At 43.4% G+C, this 27,000-nt stretch overlaps 1 protein-coding gene across 3 annotated transcripts in view; it reads right to left on the bottom strand.

Annotated features, from left to right (window-relative positions):
• LOC122574406 (irregular chiasm C-roughest protein-like) overlaps positions 1 to 27,000 on the bottom strand; it is a 157,597-nt gene that overhangs the window by 34,723 nt on the left and 95,874 nt on the right. For 2 of the 3 annotated variants that reach the window (XM_043741981.1, XM_043741990.1), the window contains exon 2: positions 20,951 to 21,291. In XM_043741981.1, coding sequence (XP_043597916.1) covers positions 20,951 to 21,291 — 341 coding nt within the window. Of the gene's footprint in view, positions 1 to 20,950; positions 21,292 to 22,952; positions 23,163 to 27,000 lie in introns of those variants that run through there. The other variant, XM_043741999.1, reaches the window with a different exon arrangement.

Raw genomic sequence — 27,000 nt, 5'->3', positions numbered from 1 at the left:
TGATTTCTTTCTTGCGTATTTTCATATTATTACCGGTTTATCTAACGTTGAGAGAATCTTTGGGTAAAAGTATAAAGCAATGCAATGATTACAATCTAGAAATTGTCGCACGCTACGCATCTCTTTTCACTATCCATACATTCTCTTTATCTGTATATTACAATCTCTTTCACTCACTTCGAATAAACTACGCAGGCATTTTCGAAACGTATTCAGCGACTGCAATATTTCGGCTTCGCTATACGTTCGCTTTTCATTCCGTAAATTCAAGCATATGCTTTTTCCACAGATCCATAATACTTGAAACTCAATGAAAGCTACGCGAGAGATAACCATCTAAGCTGGTGCTCGCATTACGTCTCTACTTTGATGTATCTTTCGTTCATTCGCTTCGACTAAATCGTATCTCGTGCAAATATAGAATCCGAAACAACTCTATCTCCCGAAATCTAAATTTAAATCCAATTCAAAATCCAACTTCTTCGGTCCACAAGCTCCGATCGAGCTGTCTGACCAGCACGTTCGGGCCGATGAATTTTTAGCCGGGCCAGGTGTCAGGCCACCAGCGGAATTCCAAAAGTTCGGGGGTGGACCGCGCGCAAATTGAACCAGCCGGAGATTTTCACTTTATACGCGGCGGGTATCGCAACATCGGGTACTAGGAACGAGAAACGGTGGAGGAGAGAAGCACCAGGGTGAGATGAGGTGACGGGAATGGGGGTGTGCTCGGATAGAAAACCATTTACCCCCGTTGATTGAAACTAACGGTTTACGAGCGTCTGCTCGATCGTATCGTGTCGGCCCGTACGTAGGAAATTTCTCCGACTGACGGTTTTATTTTGAAATCTCCACATATACGTGTAAGCTGTCAGAAACAACGCGGCGGCTGTGCAGTGTGCGAATCGACGCGAATTAGAACGGCCCGTTGCCGGCCGCGTCAGCAAAATTCCAATTTTTCTCTCTTCCGCAACCTTCTCCCCTTCCTCCTCCTCCTACTTCGTCCTTTTTCCTTCTCCACTTTCGTCCTGGTTCCATCCACTCGTTGATTTCTTCCTTTTCCCATCATTCCCGTCCGACGGTCCAGGTTCTCGATCGTTGAATCACGAGGATACACCACGAGACCGCAAGTGTTCGAACTTTTCCGCGAGAAAGTATCTCGGGCACCGATTATCGCCGCCAGCAACAACCGATCGCGATCAAGTAAATTCGTCTGGCGCGTGATTTATTTGCACCGAGCATCCCCCTCCTCCCCCTCCTCGTCTCACTCCTCTCTTGCCACTTCTATCAGCCGCTATCCATCCATCCATCTATCCATCTAAACATCTATCATTCTGTCCCCCCCTCCTCCCCTTATCCCTATTGCCGTGCCACAGCCTCGTCTCATCTATCCACCCAATTCCCTCTCGCGTTTCTTTCATTCCATTCATGCAACTTTCACGAGCCGCTTCTCTTCGTGGCATGCACGACGAAGCAATTGTGCTTCGGATCGAACGAACGAATGAAACCGAAACGAACGAATGAACGGTACGTACAACCGGACGATCCCGATGGACGTGGATCCAGATGCGGAGATGGGGTTGACGTTCGGGAGGACAACGGGCTGCAGTGACGAGTGGGCCGCTACTAGTAAATGGAAAAATGGAATCGTCTCACTTGTACGCAGCGGCTGATCGTTCCAGCGATAAATCGCGCCCTTGCGGACCTAACTTTCGCTCTCGTTTTTCGGCTTTTGTCCATAGTCGTTCGTCTCTCGTTGATTCCAAGTGGTACGAGCTTCGCCGCGAGATTTTTTCAGGGATTTGTCTTCGTACTGTTCGATCGGTGCTTTCGTCTACTAAGATAGATCTACTAAGGTGATATCTAATAGCGATATTGGAACGAAGCAAGGGAAGGAAAAAGAAAAAGAACGAACGAAGCAGGAGAAGAAAGGATAGGAAAAGTGTGAATTTTTAGAACAGCGATCTGCACAGTGATGAAAAGTTTCTTTCGCTGAACGAGCAACTATCTTCGCAGACTTGTAACCGGACATTTGAAATTTTAAACCACTTCTTTAGAATACAATTATAGGGAAATAGAAGAATGAATGTAAATTATTTTGTACAAAAATAGAATTTTCTAACAGATAAATCCACGTTATAAGGTCGGATGTCCGCAGAACGGATAGTTGTAAAGAGATTACGTTTTCTCAGTCGCTACATCGCTTTAGCCACTCCTTCAATTCTTATCCTTTAACGCCATTTGTAAAATTATTAAAAACTCGATGAGATATCAAAGAAACAACGCGGTTATATAAAATACTGTTCATTTTATTCACACGTTTTTCTGCTTAAGTCAAACGATAGCATGAGTGACTTAGCCACGTCCCAGCGAATTCTCTTAATAGAAGCCACGTGTATCGTATTCGCCTAACCACTTACGCCACACTAATCCTACAAACGGCATACCATTTACGGGACTATAGACCTGTTTTAACAGTGCATAAAGAGTTGTTTGAAAGTGGATCAACCGGGGCCGCAAGGTTTCTCGCACGAAACGCAAATATTCATAGGGGTTGCATGAGCTTACTAGCCAACGAGGCAATAAACATCGCATCTGCGTACCTTTTATGCGCGGCGCAGAGCTGAAAACATCACGAGATGCGTATTAGCGTGCCATTGGGAACGAAAAAGGATTTCAGCTACGGAGTCTGACTGTTCCGCTGCAATATCACGGAAGATTGAACGGAAAACGTTTCGCGTTGACGATAAAGGCGCGCGTTATCGTATAGCAGACTAGACGCCGCCAGGAACAGATAGAATTTTCATTCTCATTTGTTATTGCATTCTATTCGTTTATTTGTTTGTTTTGTGTACGTTATCACGATCAAGCAATAGCATCGATTGAATGCACAATATCGTAAGTACAATATGCATTTCTTACGTATCCGTGTATCGTGTAGTATCAATGTAAATACTTGTTCGTAAGTATCAAGGCGTTTACAGAAAAGGAGATTAGAAAATTAATACAACTTTTAAGAATTATTGTTTAGGAGGCTTGATATTTACATATAGGTTCTTCTTATTTATACATGTATATGTATATACATAATTTTCCTCTCGTTTATTTATACTAATTCATTACTCTATACAATTCCGACACCCGTGTTATTAATTCTTTTTCTGTCTGTTCTTCCGTAAACTTTTTCAGTGAGATTTAGATTAGGGGATTGCAAGGACCGACACGTATGATTATTAATTTACCATATTCCTTCTGTTATTGCGACAGATAGTCTTCACAAACTTTCGCGTCGTTAATTGTACGAGTGCAAAACCAAATACGAGATACCAATGTAAAATATGGATGCAAAATAAATTAGAACGTGTGAATCGGTAACTAACTGAAGCGATGAACTCGCTGTGGATAGTTTCAGAAGAAACTAAAATCTTTCCTGTACATTTTCAAAGCAATATATCTTCTGTCTTGAAATACGCAGTTATGGTATGAAGCAAAGTTATAAATCGTTGCACTGTATCATCAAATGATAATATGAAAATATTAAACAAATAGATACGAATCTATAAGTGCAGCAAAGTAGAAGGGTTCTCCTAGTGAGAATTCGCCGTTTTGTGCGTTCTTTTGTATCTACACGGTGTCTCTGTCTAGCGGAACACAAAAATAACTCCTGGCCTTTCTAGCTCGCGAATGCAGCTCGAAGGGATTCCGTTGCATTATGAGGGACAATAATTAGCGCTCCTCTGGAGCTCATTTAGCCAACTTTTGGTAACTTCGATGGAAGCAGCTCGGCGCGACGTCTCCTTGCAGCCTGCTTTGGTAATTGCTCGTGCGCGCACGGAGGTGCTCGCGTTTCTCGCAAACGACGACGACGACACCGACGACGGGGGCCAATGACTCGAAGAATCAGCTGGAACTTCCCGACGAACATAACTTTCGCGTAAACAAAGCTGGCGGTCACTGGCACGATCGGAAGTCTCGCTAAAAGTCCGCGAGGAATTTCTCGAAACATGCAACGTCGTTCTCATTAACTAAAGATAGTCGACGGAAGAAAGAAAAAGAAAGGAAGACAACCACGAGTATCGTTACATATTAATTTGCAGTGAAATTTTCAACTTTTCTCAACAGTTACTTCTCCACCAATATTACACCACCTTTTTATTTTAATTTAATTGATATTTAAGAACTAAAGTGTCCATGCATTTCAACTGTCCAGAATTTATGAAAATACTTAAATGAATTTGTAAACACAGTAAAATAAAACAAATGTAACAAATGTAGCAAAGTAAAACCTACCGATCGAATGCGATCCATGTAATGTTTCTAACAGCGGAATCGCACTTTTGCATTATTGGAAACTAAATGCAACGAATCACCCAGGAATTGCAACGACGTCGCCGTCGTTCGTCTGCGCCAGATCTTAAAGTCAGCGAATGGCTTGCAGCAGAAGCTGAACGTATTCACGAAAAGTACGGTATTCATATAGCTCGACATAGAACGGACAACAAGCAATTCAGGTCAGAAATCCTTGCTCTCTGAGATACAATTCCAGAAATTTCCGACCACGTGTTTGGACAAAGGTGGACAAAGCGAGGAAGGAAGGCGAGGATGAGGCAAAACGGATGAGCGGAAAGCGAGAGACGCAACCCTTTACGAGGAGAAGGCACTAGAAGAGCTTTAACGACTAACTGGATGCGGCGAAACAATGCATCACTAACAATTAGTTAGTGCGGGCGCAGTCGGTGATATTACAAACGGCCATAATTAATTTTAATTATACGGAACAGGTAACGAGCACTCCACTACAGACAACTATGATTAATTGCGTATAGTCAAGCTGGAAGGCATAGATCGTTGCTTGGAACGTTCCTATACGTTTAGGTTAACCCACGCGTCTTAATAGTTCACTCGTCTTTCTGTCACCGATGTTTTCCAAGCTTATTCCTCAGTTTTATAGACGACATCCATTATCAGATAGAAGCTAGTATTACGGTTAAAGCGAAACGCGGCCGGTTAATCGATTGTCACGCTCAGAAGCGACTTTAAATAGCAATTTTATACGAGGGACATTAAGCTCGTGAGCCTTTCAACGTTCCGACATTTCGATATAACTACGCTTCAATTACCATCGAGGTTTAGAGGAAATTGAGAAAATTAACTCGTCCGAGGAATTACAAAGCTTAGTCGGTTACAGGAAAGGAATCCATCCACGGTTGGCTTAGAATTACTCAATTGGTTCGAGCTCTCTTGTTCAAGGAACCAATCGCGGACGATTCCCTCCCCTTCGATCTCAACGAAGAACGGTTTCAGCTGCAGATCGCTTAAAACGCGAAGACCGCTTTAAAAACGAACCGAAAAACGACTGGACACTGTTCTCCTATCTCTTCGGGTCACGTTTCTTCCTTGAAAAGACTTTGAGCTTGGCTCGCACGAACCAAGAACGAGCGGAGAAAATTTCCAGCGAGATTCTTCGAAGTTCCGAGGCAGAAGATATAGGCCAAGGTCGCTTTTATCCGACAGGAAACGAAGAACGTGTACGCGGGGAGCCGCAATATCCGGAAATTTCGTATTCAAAATTGGACGATTTTTCCGGCCAGATTTCGATGGCGCCGGTCCAATAATCGGGGGACGAAAAATTTAAATAAACGTCGAAAATGGCCGGGTTTGCATAGCTCGCATTTTCTCCGAAATGGACAACGCGGATACGCGCGTGTATACGTGGGTTATGTACACATATATATATATATATATATGTATGTATATATATATAGATTACTAATCCGTGCACCGTTTTATACATATACGAAAACGAATAATCCAGATTTGCCGCGGCGGTATGTCAATCAGCGTAGCTATTACCATCATTATTATTTCGGTTAATTGGATCGCAATTTTCCGTTACAATCGCATACACCAGGAATTATATGGTATTATCGTTTTGAATCTCGCCACACTGAGAGAAACCGCGACACAGTCGTGCCGCGGCCTCCGTCTGCCCATTTCTCGCCTTTTTTCTCTTTCCCCGACTGCTTCTTTTTTTCCATCTTTTTTTCGCACTTTTTTTGTCGTTTGGTATAATTACACCGTCAGCGGAATCACGTGCGTTCCATTAAAAAGAAATGGAACAAATGGAACCATTAAAAAGAAAAAAGAATACGAATACTCGAGAAAATAACGAAAGAACCAATGGAAACGTTTCGATGATTTTTTCGTTACTCGATAATGAAACGTACACACGTCAGGAGCAGACAGGGTTACGATAGTGCTACACGACTACCATTAAGGGGAAACTGTAGCATAGCGTGTTTACTTAACGCCCCGTAAAGTGGCCCGTTTCTTCGTGGCACCTTCCGCGATCGGCAATTAGCCGTTATGAAATGCTAATATTCTCGCGGCTATATCGCGATATCGTGTTACTCGAGGTGAACTAAGCGGTTGAGTCGATCGAACCGGCGCGATATCCATTAAACGGTGTCGACGTGTTCACTGCCGGAGGTATTAAGTCCTTGCCCTGATGTGCTGGCTTGCTTTTATCGTGGATGAAATCGTAGAGAAACGTCGAATCATCATCATCGTGTATGCGCGCGTGTGTGTGTGTGTATGACATCCGTTTTCTCGCCGATCGAGGCGATCCTGGCCGAATCACCGACATCACGATGTGTAATCACGAATCTCTTGGCACAGACCCACTAATCCTTTAATCAGGAACGTAGCTCTGGTTCGCCTGGCATAATCATCGACCGTTTGGTGCCGCAACCGGGCAAACAACGTCTATACTAACGGCACGCCAGGGCTACGCATAGCATTTATTGCTACGGTAAATCAAACGGATCTCGATAATGCACAGTTGACCTTACCTATAAGGGGCAGGCTAGCGTCGTAAATTTCGAAACGGCCGTGATAATTTCTTAGCTCCGACCTATCGTCGAATCGATACCTTGATTTTCCTCGCTTCCTCCCCTTCGTTGGAAACGAACCTACGACTCACGGCTTGCCGATTTGATATCGCGTGAAATGCTGGAACGAATCGGTGCCAAATGAGAAATCGATCACCGCTAATTCCCTCGGTTAACGATCGTATCGTGATTCGACCAACAGAAATTAAAAGGCAATCGTTTCTCCAACTGTTTAATCGACTACGTTATTCAGGCGTCATCGAAAATTTTGAAGCTGGAGCGAGAATTTGCGACACTCTAGAACGAACGAGGTACAGTGACTAGAGAGAAGGAAGCTCTTCTACCGAGAGTAAATCAACGAGCCGTTGATAACGCATCACGACAGGTGTATAGCCTGTTTCATTAGCCAGTTTACCGATTTACATCACCAAGATTTTTCTATGCTCCTCTTTATACGCGGAACGAGAAACACATTCAAGTTTTTCTCGCACGAGAGCCAAAGGCTCGTGCGAGTTGTTCGTGAACTTTAAATGGAATTTGAAATTAATGAATTATTAATCCGAATAAGTTTCACTCGAGTATAAGCGTTAAAAGTTTCGGAGATATAACCCTCATAATCTTCATTCTAAGTGGAAAGTGTACTCCCTAGTATAATGTGCGACTCTTCATATACACAGTTTCTTTATGCCCTGCCGCATTAACTCGCTACTGACGAAGTTGGGCCAATTTCGATCCTTATTCTTTTGCGTTGTATTCGTCGAAAGTACGTATTCGTTGGTGGTATTTCAGAGCGTGAGCCGCTACTTGGCATTACAATCGATTGGTCTCGCTTACTCTCGCTATTTCCACTGACTCTCCTTGTCATACAACGAGCGATAAGAAAACGGCACATTTGATCGGTGGCACGCAAGCGAGCAAACAACTGAGAAACACTGTATTTCGCAGCTCGTATCTATCGAACCAGCAACGGGGAAACGTGTAAGTATCCTTGTTAGTATGTTGCTACATCGTTTTCTGTTTTTTCTCAAATATTTACTTTCTGCGCTGTTCTAACTTTCTGCAGTTTCCTGTCCTGTTGCTTTACTACGCTCAAAGGTTCCTTGTTCGACAACCTACAGTGACAATAGTACACACTTGACGTGAAAATTCGCGAGAATTCGAAAAGATGCTCACTATTTTCTAAATTCCCTTTATGGAATTTATTTCAAGGAAAAATGCGTAATTAATGGCGCGGTGATGTCGCGTACATTTTTATCGAATATTTTAGTAATATCGTATATGTGTTTTATAAATTTATAACGCATATTTGCTTTCAATTAAATCATGCATCTGTACATCATAAATACGCATTGCTTTTTCCATCCAAATATTGATTAACAACACTTTTCGAACGGAGAAAATAGTTATTGAAAAATGTAATTTACACTGTCAAGATAAAAATTGGATGGAAAACAAAGGTTTATTTTCAAACGCAAAGATATCAGTTTCAAACGTGTATCGAAATAGCGACCTGACTGCCGGTTTTTCACGCGCATGCCGAATTTCTCGTCCATTCGCAACCGTTAAAGTAAGTACAAACAATAGATCGTACGTTTTGTTGCGCTTTTACGAAACATTTTTCGTACGGATCCTCTTGAAAACAATTCCGAAAGTATATTACATGGATTAATATATCTTGAATGAGGCGCGTAAATTTTTCATCAACTTCGTTCGAAGTTTTTTATTTTATATACAGTACAAAATTCTCTGCTGTACGGAACGGTGCTCTACGAAATATTCATGTCGACATCGCGCTTCTGCGCGTTACAAGCGTTACTCGAAACGGTTTTTAAATAATGCATGCATTAGAATCAGCCAGGTATATTCCTTCTTAGCTTGGCGAGGCAAATGCGTCTGACAATGAACGATCCGTCTGCTTTTTCCGCTTCTGACTCACGGCCTAACCGTCGATCGCGTATTTTCTCATGTAACTTTCAATGCATGCATTATTTCTTCTATTCTGATCGATGTAAGCTTGCAAAAAGATGTAAAAACCATCTCGCTTATTCTACTCGCTATTCTTTTGAACTTTCCTTCGCATTTTGTAAGACGTTCCATACTGAATGTACTTGAATTTCTGAACTATCAAAAATTCGAACGATTAAATTGAAATTCTTCTGAAATTTCAAATTCAAAATAGAGAAAAGAAAGATAGAATAGAACGATCATATTTGAAAATATTATAGGAGAAAAATGGGATTCGAATTAGGCTTTTACTAGTTATTTATTGATAGATGGCCAATGAATTCTATCTCTCATCGATTATTTTAAACTTCGATGGAACTACATTTCCAGCTGTATGCGGAAGTATACATTAATGTATATACGTCGTAATCCTCTATTCATTCGTGATCTATTTATCGCAATGAAATTTTGGTAAGCATAAATGGAGAATTTCTGTTATATGAATGAAAAATTTTAGATTAATCGAACTCCCATTACACCCACTCCAGTATACGTAGATAATTTATTCATTGATGCATTCGAATAAATAGAGTTATGTTTCTCGAAAGTTTTAAGACACCTATTTTTATAAAAGCTCATGTATTTCGTGTAAATTATATAATAAAATATATATGTAACAGATAAATGTAATCGTAGTACAAATAGGTAAATTCTAACGAAGATATAAAAATAAGTCATAACGTTCGACATTGTCAATTCTATATCAGAAAGTAATTGGCATTTTACTCTTTTCAAGTTTTCTATTAATCCTTTAAATATCTTACAATTTATATCACCGAATTTCCAATACCTCGTAACAAAATATCTAACACCTACTACCTAACAGACATTGCACTATCTCAAAAGCTGTGACAAAAATCCTCCTGTATTTCAAAGCAACGTTTTATGCACGAAAAGCGAGTACACATACGGCCAGGCAATAATTCGACAAGGAAATTAGTACCAGTTAGGCCTACAAACGGCATTTAAGCAAACGAGTGACCACTGCGCCGGACGAGCCAGTCGTGACATTAATCGCGTCTGTAAATTTCAGGAAAGCACGGTCGGCATAGGTCTCTGTACTTGGAACGCAACTAGGTGTATGCGCGAGCACATCGTCAGGAGTACGCGTTAGTAGCTGGTCGACGACATGAAAACACTGGCCCCGCCTGCTCGACACGATCCTACTACCATCGTTGATCATCGAACCCTGAAAATCGAGGATTGGAAACGGTGCAGCAGGAGCCAGCGATTAGGGGTTTCACTCGGCTTTGCTCCATTTCTTCCGGTAACTTCTCGGCGTAAATGTTAGATAAAGACATCCGGTCTTCCTTCGAGGTTAAACGTTCTCCCGGAACGTCGATCCACGGAGATGGTTTTTTAATCCCGTGCAAGAATGCCAAGGGGATAACTTACTCGAGGGTAATGGAAATTCAGATAGTGCTGCATCGGATTTCGAGACGTTTAATGGAACATCCATGGATCGCTTTGTGCAACCCGTGATCACTGGTGGGATCACGAGAAGATAACGAGGAATTTTTTATAGGAAAATCATCAAACCTTGTGACAGTCACTGTGAGACAGAAAGTTTATATAGAGCCAAATTTTGGGATAACTATTTCGACGATTAATTTCTTTTATTTTCTTTGGATTAATTACAGTCGATTGTTGTGAAGAATTATAGGCAATTTAAGTTGACGCGAAACAGATTAATTTATACAATGAAACCTATTATGTAATTCTAACGATTATGTCTGATGGTTAGTCTATGGGTTTTTTCTGTACTGTCTGTAAGCTGAGTGATTAACGATAAGGGGTTCGAACGATTCGTTAAGCGTGCAGTATATCGGTTGCTGAATTTCGAAATTTCTTCTTTCACCGTGGACATCTTTAAGTCACGATGAATTCTTTTATTGTTAACGTATTTCAGATTGGAATTTTTTAAGGATTTCGATATTACGATGTCTGATTGTGTTCATAACGGAAGAATGAGAAACTTTTTTTCTCTCGGCGTAAATGAAATAATATTTAGAATGTTTCTATTAGAACGAGAACATGACGAGTTTTGACACGTGGCTCTAACGAGGATATGGAAACAGAGGAAAAGAGAGGGAAACCGATACTCAGAAAACTATGCGTATTACTAATCCATGCCTTCCATCTCAGTCACATTTACGTTGCTTCATTTGAACATGCAGCTGCATAAATTTTCGATGTTCCATAATCCGTGTTTTCGTATTACGTATTACGTACTTTTATTCCAATTAGCTCACTGTCACTAAACAGAGATTCAGGTATCGTATTTACGGGATTTGTTAATAAACTTTTAAACGGTTTCACTCTCAATTTCAAATTGTGAGTTGAAAGATAAATTAGATAATTGATTCGTGTTATTGTACAGAAATGAACAATTCGTAGCTCGTATACAAAATACGAAGACCAGCGTCGAGAGGTTAAATTACCTTTCCATCGATATCTCTTAAAACCATTCGTTTTTCCAGTAACCACAATTTGCTCGTATTTAAATGCCACCGTAACGAATTCTTCGCCAGACGAACAATTCATAGAATGTTCGATCGCGAATGTGACACGTGTTGGCTGCCGGCAATTATACCAGCCGCTTGTAGCAGATACCTATCGGGTGTCCAAATATTGTTGCCACCAGCAAACACGTGCCATATTCGGGAGCGTGCGATATTAATCAGATATCGCACGGACGCGCGCTACGCTACTGGAATATTGCCGACCGCGGTGTATCTAATAACGGATGCCTTCTGAAGATCAGGCTTCGTCGTTGTTGGACATTGTCCACAGATTTATGGCGGACGTGATAACGGATAATTAGAGCAGTCGTAGGTAGCAGCGATACCGATCTGTTACGGTTATCGCTACTGGTTTAGGTGTCAGAATTCACACGGACTTATACACCAGCCCCGGTATATAAAAATGCACCATCGTCGCTGCAGGCCGAATGACTTTCAGACATTAGCATATGCATAGGGAGACGCTAGATTTCAGCGATATCTCGCGGTTGAAACGGCGGCGAAATCAAGAGGAACTTTGGTGGCGTCAATATGAAGAGAGCATGATAACCGTCCGACATCCGGTCTCGCTTTATCGCGGCAAATCTGCGATTACGGAACCGCGCAACCTATTATTCGCGGAACCAATTGTTACCGGTCGCAATTTCTTGTTTTTCGGCTCTGTACTTCCTCACACTGGCATTTTTCCAGGAGAGATAGCACGATTAATCGGGCCGCGTTCGCACGGTACTCCTCTCCCGCCTCTTCATCGTTCCGTTGAAATCTCGAAAACGAGACAGTCTTATCCGCTGCTGTTTCCCCCTCTTACATTTCATTGCCGGCACTGCTCATAAAATTGCGTTGAAACGCTTAAATGGAGCTTTTGTTTCGCCCGCCACGCTCTACCCCTCGGCCACCCCACCGACGAAGTAGCGAAATTTTTTTTCAGTCTGGCTACCGCAAGTTTTAAAACCGAGTTTACTGTGAAATCGTGGTATAAAATATTCTCCAGCGTGGCGTCGGATTTTCCAAGAATAAACAACACTGGTGGGTGTTACGAGGAATTGGATATGTATCGGCCAAATCGTTAACGAATATGGAGGATCGAGGCAGAGAGAGAGAAAAAATGCGAAGCGATTCCAGGAAGGTACTACTCGGTGGTGATTCAATGAAAAGTTGAGGGTTCTTTTAACGCGGGTTGCGTGAAATGCAATGTACATGTTGAGGACAATTTTTAAATACTAGTATAAAAACGAAATATCTTTATACGTATTGCTTTGACCATGTTAAAAGAGATGATATTCTTTTATACCGAATATTCGCCATTTCACGATAGCTTGTTTTCCTCGAAAAATCAATAATGGAGATTAGTAGTAGTAATTAGGTTTATTTGATTGCTTGCAGTTTCAAAATGGGGAGTTTACATTTGTTACTCGAGTAAGTGTGTGTATGGGGAGAAGGGAGATCTAATTCCAAGAGTTTAATTCTGTTTCTTCCTTTCCTTCGAGTTATCCTTCCTTAATTCTCCTTTTCTCCAGCACTAAACGCATTCATTCCGCTACCTTTTTCTCTTTCTTTAGTATTTCTGTTACTGTTAACTCGCTTTCGGCTCTTTACATTCAGGCAGCATATGTTCTAGCGACTCTCTTGCCCATTCACATAGTCTGCAGATTGTAATCTTCTTCCAATACGTATTTCCCTTTTCTTCGATCCCGCATCTGAACTTAGTAATCATGTTTTGATCTGCGTCTTTGTGATATTGGGAGTTACTGTTCTGAATTGCTCAAACAATTTACGCCATTTTCCACTAAATCAACTGAACAAAAGTTCGTTAACCGTGCGATCGATAAAAACAGTTGTCGATTAACTGCCTGTTTCTTAACAGGTTGGTTCTATCAAGCGATCGTCGTTATGCCTGTGACACGCTGTGGTCACAGTAACGCGCAATCGAAAGATCATTTGAACAAATAAAAGGTTTCGGGACAAAGAAGTTAATTTGTTATTCACACGAAGCGTAGATTTCACGGTGCTATAAAAGGAGATCGAGCACGGTTGGATAAATGGCCGAGGATTTGCATCGGGTCACATTGTCTCACCTGCTTCGTATTTTTCTTTCCATTGTAATAGTTCACGGCCACTATGGCACTTTTTACGGTGTTTGTTCCATAGCTTTCCATGCCGTTTTTCTCGTTCGCCACGTAGCAGCAACAGAAGGACAAAGAACAGGAAAAGGAGGTGGAGGAAAGGGAGATGGGAATTTAAAAGGGCAAGACACGGTGCAGATGTGGTACCTGTCGAGAGAGCCGCTGGCAATGAGAGAGACGCTCGGTGAAAACCGGTAAGACCGATTAATCGAGTCGGTTGCAGCAGCAGAAGCGGGCGGAGCCGGTCGTGCAGGTTGTTCGACCCGCAACCACCGCTCCTACCGAGCTTGCTGACGATGTTGCTGCCGTTTTCTGCTGCCGTTCGCGCAGCCCTGCCACCGTCTAAGCTGCGCGGACGCGGGTAATTGATACTCCAATCGACCGGTTGGCCAGCCGATCGAAAAATCCTCGGATTACCTTGGTAAGGCTATAGAGCCGTGGCAATTAATATACACGTCAGTTAGGGAATTTATGCCCATGTGGGATCGCGCTCGTAGATTGCCTCGTTCCGATCACAAATTTCTCTGTTACCCGGCAAATGTAAAGATACCGGTGTTAATTAATCGTATTTATTGGGCCCCGATCGATAACGAGCCGGATGAATAAGAGCGCGCTCGAAACCATCAGTCCTGGCATAGCGTTCCACCAGGTATTAACGAGCAATAATTCGCTTATTTATAGGAAATCACCGTTTCAAGGGCTCTTATTTTATGCTGCCGCGTTCGACGATCTGTTCTATTTGCGGATTTGGCTTAATAAATAAACAACCGCTGCTACGTTAAGTGGCCGTAGAAAATTACGCTCCTTTCACAGTCTTACGGTGAAAAAAGCTGGCGAAAGGGATGATGATATTCAGGTCCGCGTAACGTTTCGTTCCCCGTACACGAACGGCGGCCTTCCTCGATGATTTCTCGTCAATCTCCGCGGAAACCGACGAAGCCGGTCGTGCCGGTTTCGCATCCTGTTACGGGACTGCCGCGCCGCCATTGTGGTGAAATCCATTTCTACGCGAAGCCAGACGCGAACTCCATCGTCCTCTTCTCGAGTTCGTGAACGAGAGCACGAACAAACTACGACGACTGATCACGAAATCGAGGCATGTTTCAGAGATAAAAACTATCTCGTCTGATTAATGGGCAAATAAGACACGGTAGAAGAAAGAAGAAAAAGTTGCTAGAAATTTAATCGCCTATAGATATAAGCCAATAGAAGGTACTGGCAATGGTTGCAACGTCCTTCTCGATATGATCACGATAATACCTCGTTTGCCGAGCGAGTTGTCCGCGGATGTATCCTGTAGGAGATATATATTGATCTTAGCTTCGGATCCTCTCCGCGATCGACCCTGTCCTCTTCTAATCCCCGCTTAGAGACACATCGAAGGACATCCGGTGGGGCAACCGGTTGCAGCTTGACGCGGCTGCCAAGTGATTAGCGCTACCCTCATCCTCGTAACACGGCCATTTCCAACATTCCGCGATCTCCCCTATCGATCTCCAGCGGGCTGCATTAGCCGGGTGCAGCGTATACGCGACAAATGTTTCGGAACTAATTTAAAGTTATCCGCGGGTTCCGCGTGGCCCGACCAACACACGTCGCGTACCTATTTCTTTCGAGGATTTTGCAGAGAATGCAACGTGTAACGGATATGTGCGACTCCGTCGATTAAAAATAGAGACACGTACATGACACCGGCTGCGACCGACCGGATGAATCAGAAACTGCGCCACCAATCATCCAGCCAGAGCTCTCGCAACCACGTCGATGCATCGATATGCTCCGCGACACTGTCGACAGCTCGTTCAACTTCGCCTGCAAGTTACTTCGTCGCCTTCGCGTGTCTCCGTTATCGTTTTGCTTCGCTTTGCTCAGCCGTAGCACTGCAGCTGTTTACTAATCTGCACGGGACCGCGCAAATTGAGAGTAACTCGAGCGTAAGGAAGGTTCGAACTCCATTGTTCGCGAACTCGTGTCGCGGGCACAATCTAGGAGGGACCGGTAGTAGTGCGGTCCCGGAACCGGAACTGCTGAGTTCCGCCACCCTCTCGAACCGATGTTTGCATCTTTAAGCGCGCTTGATTGCGATTACTTGGTCGGAACTCGCGACCGAGCCAGCGAAATCGACGAGCCGCAGGAATCGTGCTCTGTGCCTTCGACTTTCCGATATCGACTTTTGGAAGCGTCGCCGCCTGTATCGACAGTTTTCCGAGCTTCGATACTCCGCGCTCGAGGATTTGTTTACCGCAGGCAAATCGCAAGCACGCCGAGACGCGGAGAAAATATTTGTTTCCGTGTTTCGAGTCTGATGGGAAGTTACGAGTTGTGTATTACCGAAGACATTTTGGTCACTGTGCCGTACTATTTGCGGAAGAATGGAGGAACCGACGTTTAAAGGAACTTATTTAACCGAAATTCTCTGTACACAAACCGAGAGATACCTTGGTTCTATTCTATACGGAAGATACACTGTCTTTGGGGAAGAAAATCAAGACTCGCGTTAACTGGAAGAAACAAACAGGACGCGTCACAATTTACGGTCGATTCGACGCTACGGTGTCCCTATCGGGAATTCGTAAAACCGAAACCCGACGATTCTTCCTCCGTTGCAACGAAACGCTTCTAAATTAATTAATCCCGGTGGAATTAAGAGGAGTTAAACGGCGGGAACTTTGCCGGGACAGACTCTTATCAACTTTGTAGCCACGGTACTGGGATGTTACCTTTCCAACAACAGAACTCGACCAAGTTTAAGACCGCTGTTGATCGTCGGACAAACAACAGGAACCAAAATGGATCGTGTTGTGCGCGTTCTACGTTTGCCGTGCAAATGGTCACTGTGAGGGTTGCAATAATGTTATGGAAACTGAAAGTAACACATCGTTCCCCTTGTTACCAACGAAACTCGCTAAAGGAGAAAAGTATAGGGTGTCCCAGCTGACCTTATCGGCTAAAGTGCTTTCGCTCCGGGTACAGCTATTGAGCTATTGAGTGGATATCTTCTTTCGTCCATGAACGTAGGAGTGTCCGATGGAATTTTTAAGACAAGTTGAATGGCCGATGATTCTAGGTGCTTCTTAGGTGAACGCAGACCGCTTGTATTTTTACATAGGTATATCTAATAAGAAACTCGCAGGGTAAGGCTTCCCATAACAAGATCTACGTTTTCCTTACAACTCTACAGAATTAGGAAACTAACAGTACGGTGTACTCGTGAGTCGCTGTCTTTGTCGAAAATAGAAATCGCGCGAAATAAGACGGCGCCGGTGACCCCGATATCGGAGCTTAATGGCAACGAAAACGTTCGGCGTGCAACGGGGCCACGCACGCAACTTCCGCGAACCAAAGGTTCGTATCGTCTGGAAACTCGAAAAGTAAAGGGAATAGCTCGGATAATAGAGTTAGCTGGTACACCTTGTATATCAGGTGCCGTTGGCTTAAATTGCCTCTCGCCTGCCACGAATCTTATCGTTTCGAGCCGGCGTGATTGTTACGAGAGCACACGGCGGCGGCTGCATGGCGTGCCGTTGATACGTCGCTCCGCTCCACGCCGCTGGCTTTCGCTCGCGTTTAGCGTACACGTATATACGGTGAGTTGTACGCCAGCACTGCTTACATAATATCGATAGATAGAGAGAGAGAGAGAGAGAGAGAGAGAGAGAGAGAAAAAATGCGCATAGAGTGTGTATCGTAGAATCGGTTGTTGGACTAATCCTTGCCGCGCGAAATGGGTAGCAGCGTGTAAATAGAAGGCAAAGGAGAGCGTATGGCGTAACCGGTATCGGGGAGAGGGAAAAAGGGCCAAAGCTCTGGCCGATACGCGTGTACCGTACGGCAAGCGATGTTTTATCGTGGCGGAACGTGGAAATTTTTCACTGGATAAACCTCGAAACGTTGCAGCTTTTTGTAGCCCCGCTTTTTGCGGCATTAGATACGGACGAGAGGAGGGAAAAAGCGTCGCGTGAATTTAGCTGTCGAGCCGAGACGAACACGAAAACGCGACAGAACGACGCGTGCGCGCGTTCGCTCGTTAAATCGCGACCGAACAGCCACGATAGTTCCCCGTGTATTATGATATTACGGTGTATCGGTAGGATGGCCGCGCAATGACACACATTCGCGGCCGCACGTCGGTCACGGAGAAATTGCTAAATCTGTCGGCCAGCACGAGCGACGCCGCGCAAAATAGCCTGCGGCTACGAATCGATTAGATTGGCCGTTCCGCGTTCTGCCAAAGGAATTCTTTGCGGCCGCGCACGGTGGTTAATTGGCAGGTAATCGAATAAACGGTCGGTCCATCCTTGCTGGATGAGCGTAACCGGCCAATTTCCAATTGCCTGATACGGCCTGAAAAAGATCCCTCCGGGGCCTTTCAATTTTACCGATTCAGCGATCTCGAACGAACCAAAGAAAACTTTCGCCGGTGAATCGTCGTTAATTCCAACCCTGACCGATACCACCCTTCAACGTACCCGCCTCATTGATGGCTGACTGCGTTCGTTCGAGAGCAACGCTCGCTCCGGGCCACGATGCGATGCTACGAACGCTCGAACGCGGACGAGCAAATGTTACGTCAGCGGAGCACACATTTTTCGGAACTCGTTAAAAAGGCAATTTAACTTGCCGCTTGCGGCCCATTAATACCACCGCGTTATCGACTCTCTCCGCGACTTTCCCGCTTCGAACTTTGCCCTCGCGAGTATACTGTTATACCAAATAATGTTCGAAGGGAATCCATTTGAATTTTTCTCTCCACACTTCGTCCACGTCTTGCATTCTATGATCCTCTACCACCCAATCTTGCTTCTTCTTTTGAAATATACGTATAGACGCTTTTATTTATTTCACCGTTCGATTCGTCCATGTATTCATCGAAATACAATCGAGTTAAAACGTTACGCGAAGAGTCATGAACGAACCAAGATGGGCGAACGTACGATTCCATTCTGTGTGAAATGTCAGGTCGTTCGTCGTCCGTCCCGTATGAATTTCGCACGACCATTCGACCTCCCGAACCGACCCGTGCACACGCTCTACATAAAATATTTCGTCGCATCGTGCAACTTTTCCTCCTCTTCTCACCCCTTTCGTTCCACCTTTCTTTCCTACTCACTCAGTCGTTCATATTTTTTTCGTTCTTCCTTCTTTTTCGCAATTCCACGACGCTACGGGAAAAGAGGCAAAAAAAGGCTACAAAAAAAAAAGAAAAAAAAAAAGGAAAAAATCAATAGGCCGCAGGAAATTGAATTTGGTCCGTGCAAACTGACCCGTCGTGTATCGCAGCTGCGTGCCGCCGCTGGCCAACGGCGCCGGGGAAAAAACGGAAAACGAGCGCGAAGGAAATGGCGCTGTCGGTCGAACGCGACCAAGCCTCCATCGAGATTCATTCGATTTCTAACTCACCCCTGAAAATATGTTCTACCCTTTGCATCCGTACGTCTGTTACCGGTCATTCAGTTGGATATATATTCCCACACTGATCCCTTGCATCGCGAAATACGGTGCTGAATACGATGGATGAAAAGGGAACTATTTTCTTTTTCATTTTTTATCCTTCGTACGGCATATCTGTGGACGCGTATTCGATTCGATTATATCGACACTTCTCTGGCTTTCCCCTCGAAATCTGCGGTTAATTTCATCGGGCGGCTCGCTAGGGTGGGTCGTTATCCTGAGCCGAAGCTTTATCCCCGGAATGAGTTTAGACTTCGGAAGAGAGGGGGGGAGGGGTTTATCGCAACGCCGTGAAATTCAGAATTAGGCAAACGAAACGGTAATCTCCTAGTTTCGGAGAAACTTTAAATACGTGGGCCTCGCGGAAGTAAGTTTAGCTTAAACCGAAAAGAGCCTCCTCTTGTACGACCGAAGAAATAAAGGAGAGACTGAAACAGGGGGAACAACGTCTTGGCCGTTTTCTTGTCCCGCTTGTTTGCAAATACGGAGTTTCAATTTGTTCGTGCACATAAGCATTTTCCAATATCGCTGTTCCTTCCTCGTCTCCTACGTGCAACAAAGGGGAAAGCAATTTCGCGAATGCCTGCGGAGATACCGCCTCTCCTTAAGGACATCGTGTAATTTAAACGCAACAAACACATCGGAAAGTGGAACGCTCCGTTCCCTTCCTTTTTACAGACAGCACGAAAGAAGAAAGGATGGATTTTCTAGTCAGCCGTAGCGTTGGATTAAAAACAAGCGGCGATACAGAGGGCATTTGGCCAATTGCTTTGCTCAATATTAAACTATTTGACTGTCCTTTTTAATTAGAACATCCATTTGCGAGATCTCGACTACCGAATTTTCACCGAACAACGGGAAGTCCTCTTCGTATAAAAATTTTCTCATTAATTCTCATCATTACAATCCTCATTAATTCTTGTACGCGTCACGAAAGTTCGCGAGGTTTCATCCGCATATACATAATGTGGTATGGGAAAATAAGAGGATGACCAACAAGACGATAATAATATTGTTATCAGATCCCGGATATATATCTAAATTTGTATTTTTTGAACACTATTGATTTTCAAGTTTCACTCGTTAAATATTCTAACCAGTGTTTTACTTTAAATAGCTATTGTTTAGCATTATATATATTTGTATATATTATATAAATACTATATTATATATAGTATTTTTCGATATTGCGTGCATTCCGTGCATTCTCGTAGCTTTAAATTTTCCAATAAATGCATAAAAATTTGCGGTTTAGTTATTACATTACGATCTTATTCGTAGATATTTTTCGGCCCGTAGGCGTGTATATATTTATAATTGTACTGGCTCTATCAGGAAATAACCAATCACGTATACCCCATAATCATTATGCAAATCGATTTGAAACTTACAAACGTGCGTTCTCGTGAAACTCGCTCCACTCATTCCCGCATGCAAGCATTATTTTCACGCATATATATCTGCCTAGTAATATATAGCTTAGGCCATAATATTATAATCTTAGATTTAGCTATACAGGTAAGAAGAGAACGGAGAAATATCTATAGGTATATGAAGACCAGAGAGAAAATACATGATAAGTTTTGATTTTCTAATTCTGATGCTATTTGTCCGCAAGAAGAGAGTATTTTTTTCATATACTTACATAGTTGGAGAGGGATGTCTTAAATCCAAACATACAACTTTTTAAAAATCGCTGGTAAATCTACAAAGTTTCATAAGAAATCAGTGGTACAATCTTGTGACAATCAATCAATCTTTCAAATGTCTAAGAAATTGTCAGATACACATTACGTTTGATATTAAAACTCTATAAAATGAGAAAAATTGGTAATATGAAATTAACAGACAACATGTTGAATTTTTAAATTCTACTTCCATAAAACATAAAAATTGCCACTTATTGTATTTTTCTCCTATGATCTTTATATTGGATCGAGTTAGTTAAGTGAATTTCACTTACCCTCTTCGTCGCTGCCGATCATGGCGTAACGCTCGTATCCCGTGAGGTTTCTGACGGCGCCAAGACCGAAGTCGTCCTTTGTCCATTGAATAGGTCCCTTCTGGTCGAGGACCCGGCAAGGAAGCGTCACTCGGCTGCCAATCACCGCGGTCTGATCCATCGGTTCAATCGCGAATCGCTGATAAACTACTTCCGTGGTCGTGATCGGCTTCACCGTCGAAGCCAATGGTGACACGTTCGTTATGTTCGTCGCTGATGACGTTACCCTCGTTCCTAGCGTCAGTAGCAACGATAGCCAGATTATAGATGGCGTTGATCTTGCTACGCCTCTTGTTCTCGTGCTGAAAGCAGAAAGGAAATAATTCTGTACTCCTTCGTTTTACGTAACGCAACATTGTATTTCAACAAATTAGTAAGTAAATAAACGATAAATGTATTTCTTGATCAGTGTGTTTACTTTGCGAAGCAACAAGTTACTAACAAAGCTATAATGTATTTTCTCCGAGTAACACCAATTCTAATTTTTGTTATGTTCTCTCTATAAAAGCCTTGGAGAAAACATGATTCTATCATTAATAGTTCAAGACGTTTTCCCCACACGCCGAAAGATATTCGATGCCGAATGAATTGCAGAAAATAATTTTATTCCAAGTACTCTTCACGATAGAAAAAAAAAAAGAAAAAAGAAAAGGATAAAGCGATTCCAATAATTACAAACGGTTCTTAATCCAGGCAATATACTTTCCTCGCACTATACTATAACTGAACCCTCTACGTTGCGTAAAAATCACCCCAGGTGCCTTATGTAAGCGTGGAACTACATTACCACGTTAAAGTTTACGGTTGATTGCGCGAGAACGAGCTGTCGTAAATTATGACTTGGACCGCCGGCAGAGCAACGGGGGCAGAACAGTCGATAGTCGAATTAGGGATCGGAGGGGAAAATAAAGGGTAGAATTAATAGTGGAGCGGCGATAACGCACTTACGGCGTCGCAATGATATTCCAGGGTTGGTTGTCGATAAGAAGTAAAAAGCGTCTAAGTTCGTTATTTAACTTTTCTCCCTTCCCCGCCCTTTTCTTTCTGTCTCTTTCCCTTCGCTTTCGCGCACCGCCTAGTCCTCTAGCCGAGGATTGTTTAACGACCTTGCAGACGGTCGTACGCTGCTCCGCCCGTTTACCTTCGAACCGTCCTTATTTATCTTTATAGTCCCATCGGATTAGAAGAGCGGAGACCAAGAAGTCGTCGCCGTAAATGAAACGATAAAACTATAGCCAGTACAGCAATTTATTATTGCGTTTTTAGAGCATATATAGCTGTTAGTACACGTGATGCCACTGTTATGACCAGGTGAGACTATATCCTTCTTCTTCCTCTCTGGTTTTTTTTTCTCTTCCGCTTCTTTTACGACGGTAATACCGTTTCGTCGATGCAACGAAAAAAAAAAAAAAATACACCCGTTGCTGGCAATTATTACTGTAGCCGTTTTACGACGACAAAGGGAACGGTGGCATGTTGTTGAGGAGAAGGAAGACGAGAGGATGAGCACGCGTTAAACGATTGAGAAACGCTTTAATAAAACTCGATCAATTCGCTTTCTTCCATTTTCATCGTTGTTGCTGCGACAATTTTATTCGAGACTCGGCGTGAGCGGTGATCGATATTGAAATTCTTGGTCGGGACGGCCCCGCGCGACGTACATACTTCCTATCTGCAACGACCAAAGAAGCACGCCGATCGACGATGTTCGATCCTCTATCACTCGAATCGAATATATCCACGGACATGTTCGCTTCGGCGCTCTAATAACATACGTGAACACGTTTCTCGCGTTGCAATTTACGCGACAATTTCTCCTCGGTGAAGTGTTCCCCCTTGTTCCTTATCGAGTGACGCGAACACGTTCAACGTGGTCACGTCGAGAAACGCGCCAGTCAGCCGACGAAGCGTTCGTTTAATCGTTTCATCGACCTCTCAATTAACTTTTATTCGTCTGGCTTACGCTTGAATCGGACCACGTTGCATCTTCATCGTGCTAGTTCTTCGGACGGAACGAAGAGAAGATCGCTCTCGAGTTTTTAACGCAGCGATATCCCGTCTTCAGCGAACAATTCAGACCAAAATACACCTTTAAATTTTAGACACTGTCAACCACGATATTTCGAGTAAGAAAGCAATGCCCATCCGCCTTATCCCGTCCTGTCCGGGCACACCAACTTGCTCCGTGGCTTTCGTTCCGGCAGTGAATCGTGGTGCTCGCACCCTTTAAGAAAGCGGCCCCGCTCGTTACACGTCGCGTTCGTGTTTCTCGTTGAACGAGTTAGACGACGTTAGCAAGGAGGAGGCGGACGTTTCTTGTCGCGCCATGTTCCGTTTGCTCGATCAGGGGGAGGATGTCGTAAGACGGTCGTACGACATCGTGTGGCACAACTGCTTACGAGCTCAATAGGATAATAACCTCAGCCTGGTCGTTACCAGTCGAACCATTTCAATGGAATACAAGCCTAATGGACGTAATAATAATTGCGCTTGTGCCTCTCGGTTTCGTCGTTGCTGTTTGCCCCTGCAAGCTGCCTCGACTCTGTACGCACCACGGAACTTTGAAATGTGTCCGGGTAACGCGACGCGTCCTATGTGGGCCACGTTTCCTGTCGTCGTTGACAAATGCCTGGATCGGCTGCGGCTTTGCGGCTTGAATCGATAAGCGCCACTTTAACGCGTTCGCCGATGTTTCTCTCGTTTTACCAACCTATTCCCGTCTAGCGCCGTGGGAAATGAAAATATCACACGAAACAGTCACCTTATCCGAACGAAACCTCTCGCAGCCTTGTCGAGGAGTTTTAAAGAAATAAGAAGAAAATAGGAGAAAGGCGAGAGAAATACCGATCTCATAACCGAGTCTACGTTTCAATCCGTGGGAAGTAAAAAAGTTTGGGGTTAAAGTGGGATTTTAATAAATTCCGCGATATTTTCCTCCAATTATTTTCCTCCTATTTTTACAGCGAAAATAATCGCGTCACGGTTGGTCGCGAATCAGCCTGTGGGCGAATTACGAAACAGTCCATTAACGGAATACAACAATAACAGAGAATCATTCGATTTTTCGTCCATATTAAAATTGATAAAAATTGAATTTCAGCTGACAGTCGGTTAACCGTTGTCTGATATTTAATTTAGAAATACCACGTTTTACCATTTCGAACGTTCGTCTTTCCAATGTTATCGTCAAACACCGTCACACAGAATGTTATCAACGTGCAACATTTTTCGTTCCATTTTCCAAATTTTAATTGCCGGCGGAATTTTTTTTTTTTTTCTCAAACCGGTACTAACCCGTTCTAACCGGAGCACGAAATTACGATTCGAAAGTGCTTGTTAAAACGAAGCTCGAGCACGTATTACCTGTTCGTTCGTTATAATCACGTTTAATACTTTTAATTAATTTCAATCTAAACCGAACATCAACCGGTCAGAGATCATAATTCAGGGATAACGTTGCATCTCCTCTGTGGCGTGATAAATAATCATCGGACCGGAGGCAAAAATTTCTGAATATTTATCGTCCAGCGATCAGTACTTTTTACCCCGCTCCGTTACATCGATATCCCAACCTACGAAACGATGGTTCGCAAATCAACGATTTTTAACCATTATACTAGCCGCCGCGATCCCGAATTTCGATACGATCGTTCATTATACGTTCGGGAATTTTGGCATAATCGCGCCGAGCTCGGTAAACAAGCGTTTCGACGAATAGTTAACGAAAATTCCCGATGCACATACCCGCGAGATGCAAGAGAAACAAGGAAAATATGCGGTATAACGATAAAGGGAATTAAACAAACGAGACACATTCGTTACTCTGTTACGCAACGGTCGCCTGTAAGGTAATTAAAAGTTTCCACGAGACACGTAATGAAGATAATATGATACATCGTGGCGGAAGTTTATAAAAGTCAAGTACGGATATCAATTTTATCAGAATATAATCCGTCGATGACTGTAGGTCGTCGAGGCGAACCAAGTGGCGCCGGCACGCGTCTATCCGTTTGTTATCGAGATGGGATTCGTTCGCACGTCCCCTTTACTTTATATCGTTGGACCGCGTTAAAATTTCGCGCGATTGCAGGGCACGTGTTCGATCGGTCTTTTGCTTTTCCTAGCCACGTATATACCACTTGATTATTACATACGCTAACACGTCCCTGAGTATAGATATTCCTGCCAACCACCATGTATTCGTAGATCATGCGCCGCCGATAAAACGGCGCGGCCCGGTCGGTGCCTCGTGATAATTAATTGGCCGCTGTTCATTCGAACAATTACACCTGAATGCCGCGGCAATTATCAGCGTGCCGCAGGGATGACGTTCGCCGTTGAACAAACGCACTCGTTTGTCGCGTGGTTGCTTGCCTATTGTCATCGAAATTTTGACGAGTCTACCCTGTCTCGCGCGATTTTTCCATCCCTTTCGCCTTTCGTATTTCCCTGTAAAACGGTTCATCTAGAGGTTCGTAATCAAGTAGTCATCGTGAAACACGCCGAAGAACGACATTCTCGCCACGGAAATTGTGTAATCTCATCGTGTCTCGATAATGGTGACGCGTTTTTCCGCATGGAAAAATCCACGTCGACGTATAGCCAGGCGACGCGGCACAGCGACTGCGTTTGACAGCTGAAAATCGAAGTTGTGCACAAACCCGACCGGGTCACTGGAAACACGGTCGTAGCCGTCCTCGAGTCGTCGAACAGAGACAGTGCGTCTCTGATCAATTTGTCATCGCATGACCTAGAATCAAAGATACGAGTCCCACGGGTCGTCGTTTCTGGAAACGTCCGATTGATGTGTACACGCGCCTAGCAATCGGGCCTCTGCTCGATATTCGTGAGGATCGACAGAGCCTGTTGGAAACGATACACACAAAGCGGTCGATTCTGATGCTTGAATCTACCTACTCTCGTTTCATAGCTCTATAAACGATGATACGATCAACTGTAACCGATTTTCGTTTATTTATTTTTTTTTTTTTTTTATCTTGTACAGTAATCTGATCTGAGCTGGCTAAATGGAATACGGTTATTGTCGATCAGTTTGTTACCGGACGAAATTTGTTAACGCGACATGCTGTGTTGCGTTTTTAAGTATCGTCAGCTAACGACTATGATTGTCGTTTGATTGGTAAAGTTAAGGCATGTTTGGTCACCGTTACCGGCAATATGGTTGATCATCTGGGAACTTTGTGTGCTACTGATATTAGTGCTCTGGAACTCATCTGAAACTATGGGTCCCCGGCTAGCGATCTCAGCGGTTGCCACGAGGTAAATTAAATACAGTGTACGATCATTTTCTAATAGAATCGGGTTAATGTTATTTTCACGAAATGTGTCAGAGAAAAAAAGAAATAGACGAGAAGATACGAGAAATCTAATATTACGACAGGCTGTTGAACTCTATAATCTGGACGAATTTAAAACGGTAAGTGGCTACGAATAACGACTATGTCATGCACGGAAATAGCCGTAGCAATTGAAACATATTCGATAATTTGCTTATTTTAACCACTGTTGTTTACGAATTTCAGCTATGATATCACATTCTAAATTGCAAAATTTTACAACTGTTTGACAATTTGCTTATCTTATCTATTGATTATTACGAACTTAAACTACGATATCTTACGTTTAAATTTAGTTTATATTCTAAAAGATATATCACGTTCATTTTCATTGCTCAGTTGACAAATACTTGGCTATTTGTTTATTTTAGCCTTCATAAATTCAAGCTACAATTCCCCCTTCTAAACTATATCATTTATGAAAGAGATACACCACACTCGTTCTCACCGTTCGTTGCCTTTTATTACAAGAGTCCAATCATTTTCACTGACAATCCGAAAAATGTTCCGGTTTGCGTGGGTCGAACACCAGATCCTCTTAATTTCGCCCACGCGCTACTCATCATCCCCTTCGAAAGGGATGAAATTGTTGGTCGTCCACGATGATGTATCCTCGGCTACCTCTCCCTTCAGTTTCGCTTCAGCCTTGGCACG

This window comes from Bombus pyrosoma, linkage group LG2 (genome assembly GCF_014825855.1).
Source record: "Bombus pyrosoma isolate SC7728 linkage group LG2, ASM1482585v1, whole genome shotgun sequence".
Lineage (NCBI taxonomy): Eukaryota > Metazoa > Arthropoda > Insecta > Hymenoptera > Apidae > Bombus > Bombus pyrosoma.
Note: the sequence above shows the minus strand (reverse complement) of the source record. Positions and strands in the feature narration are given on the sequence as shown.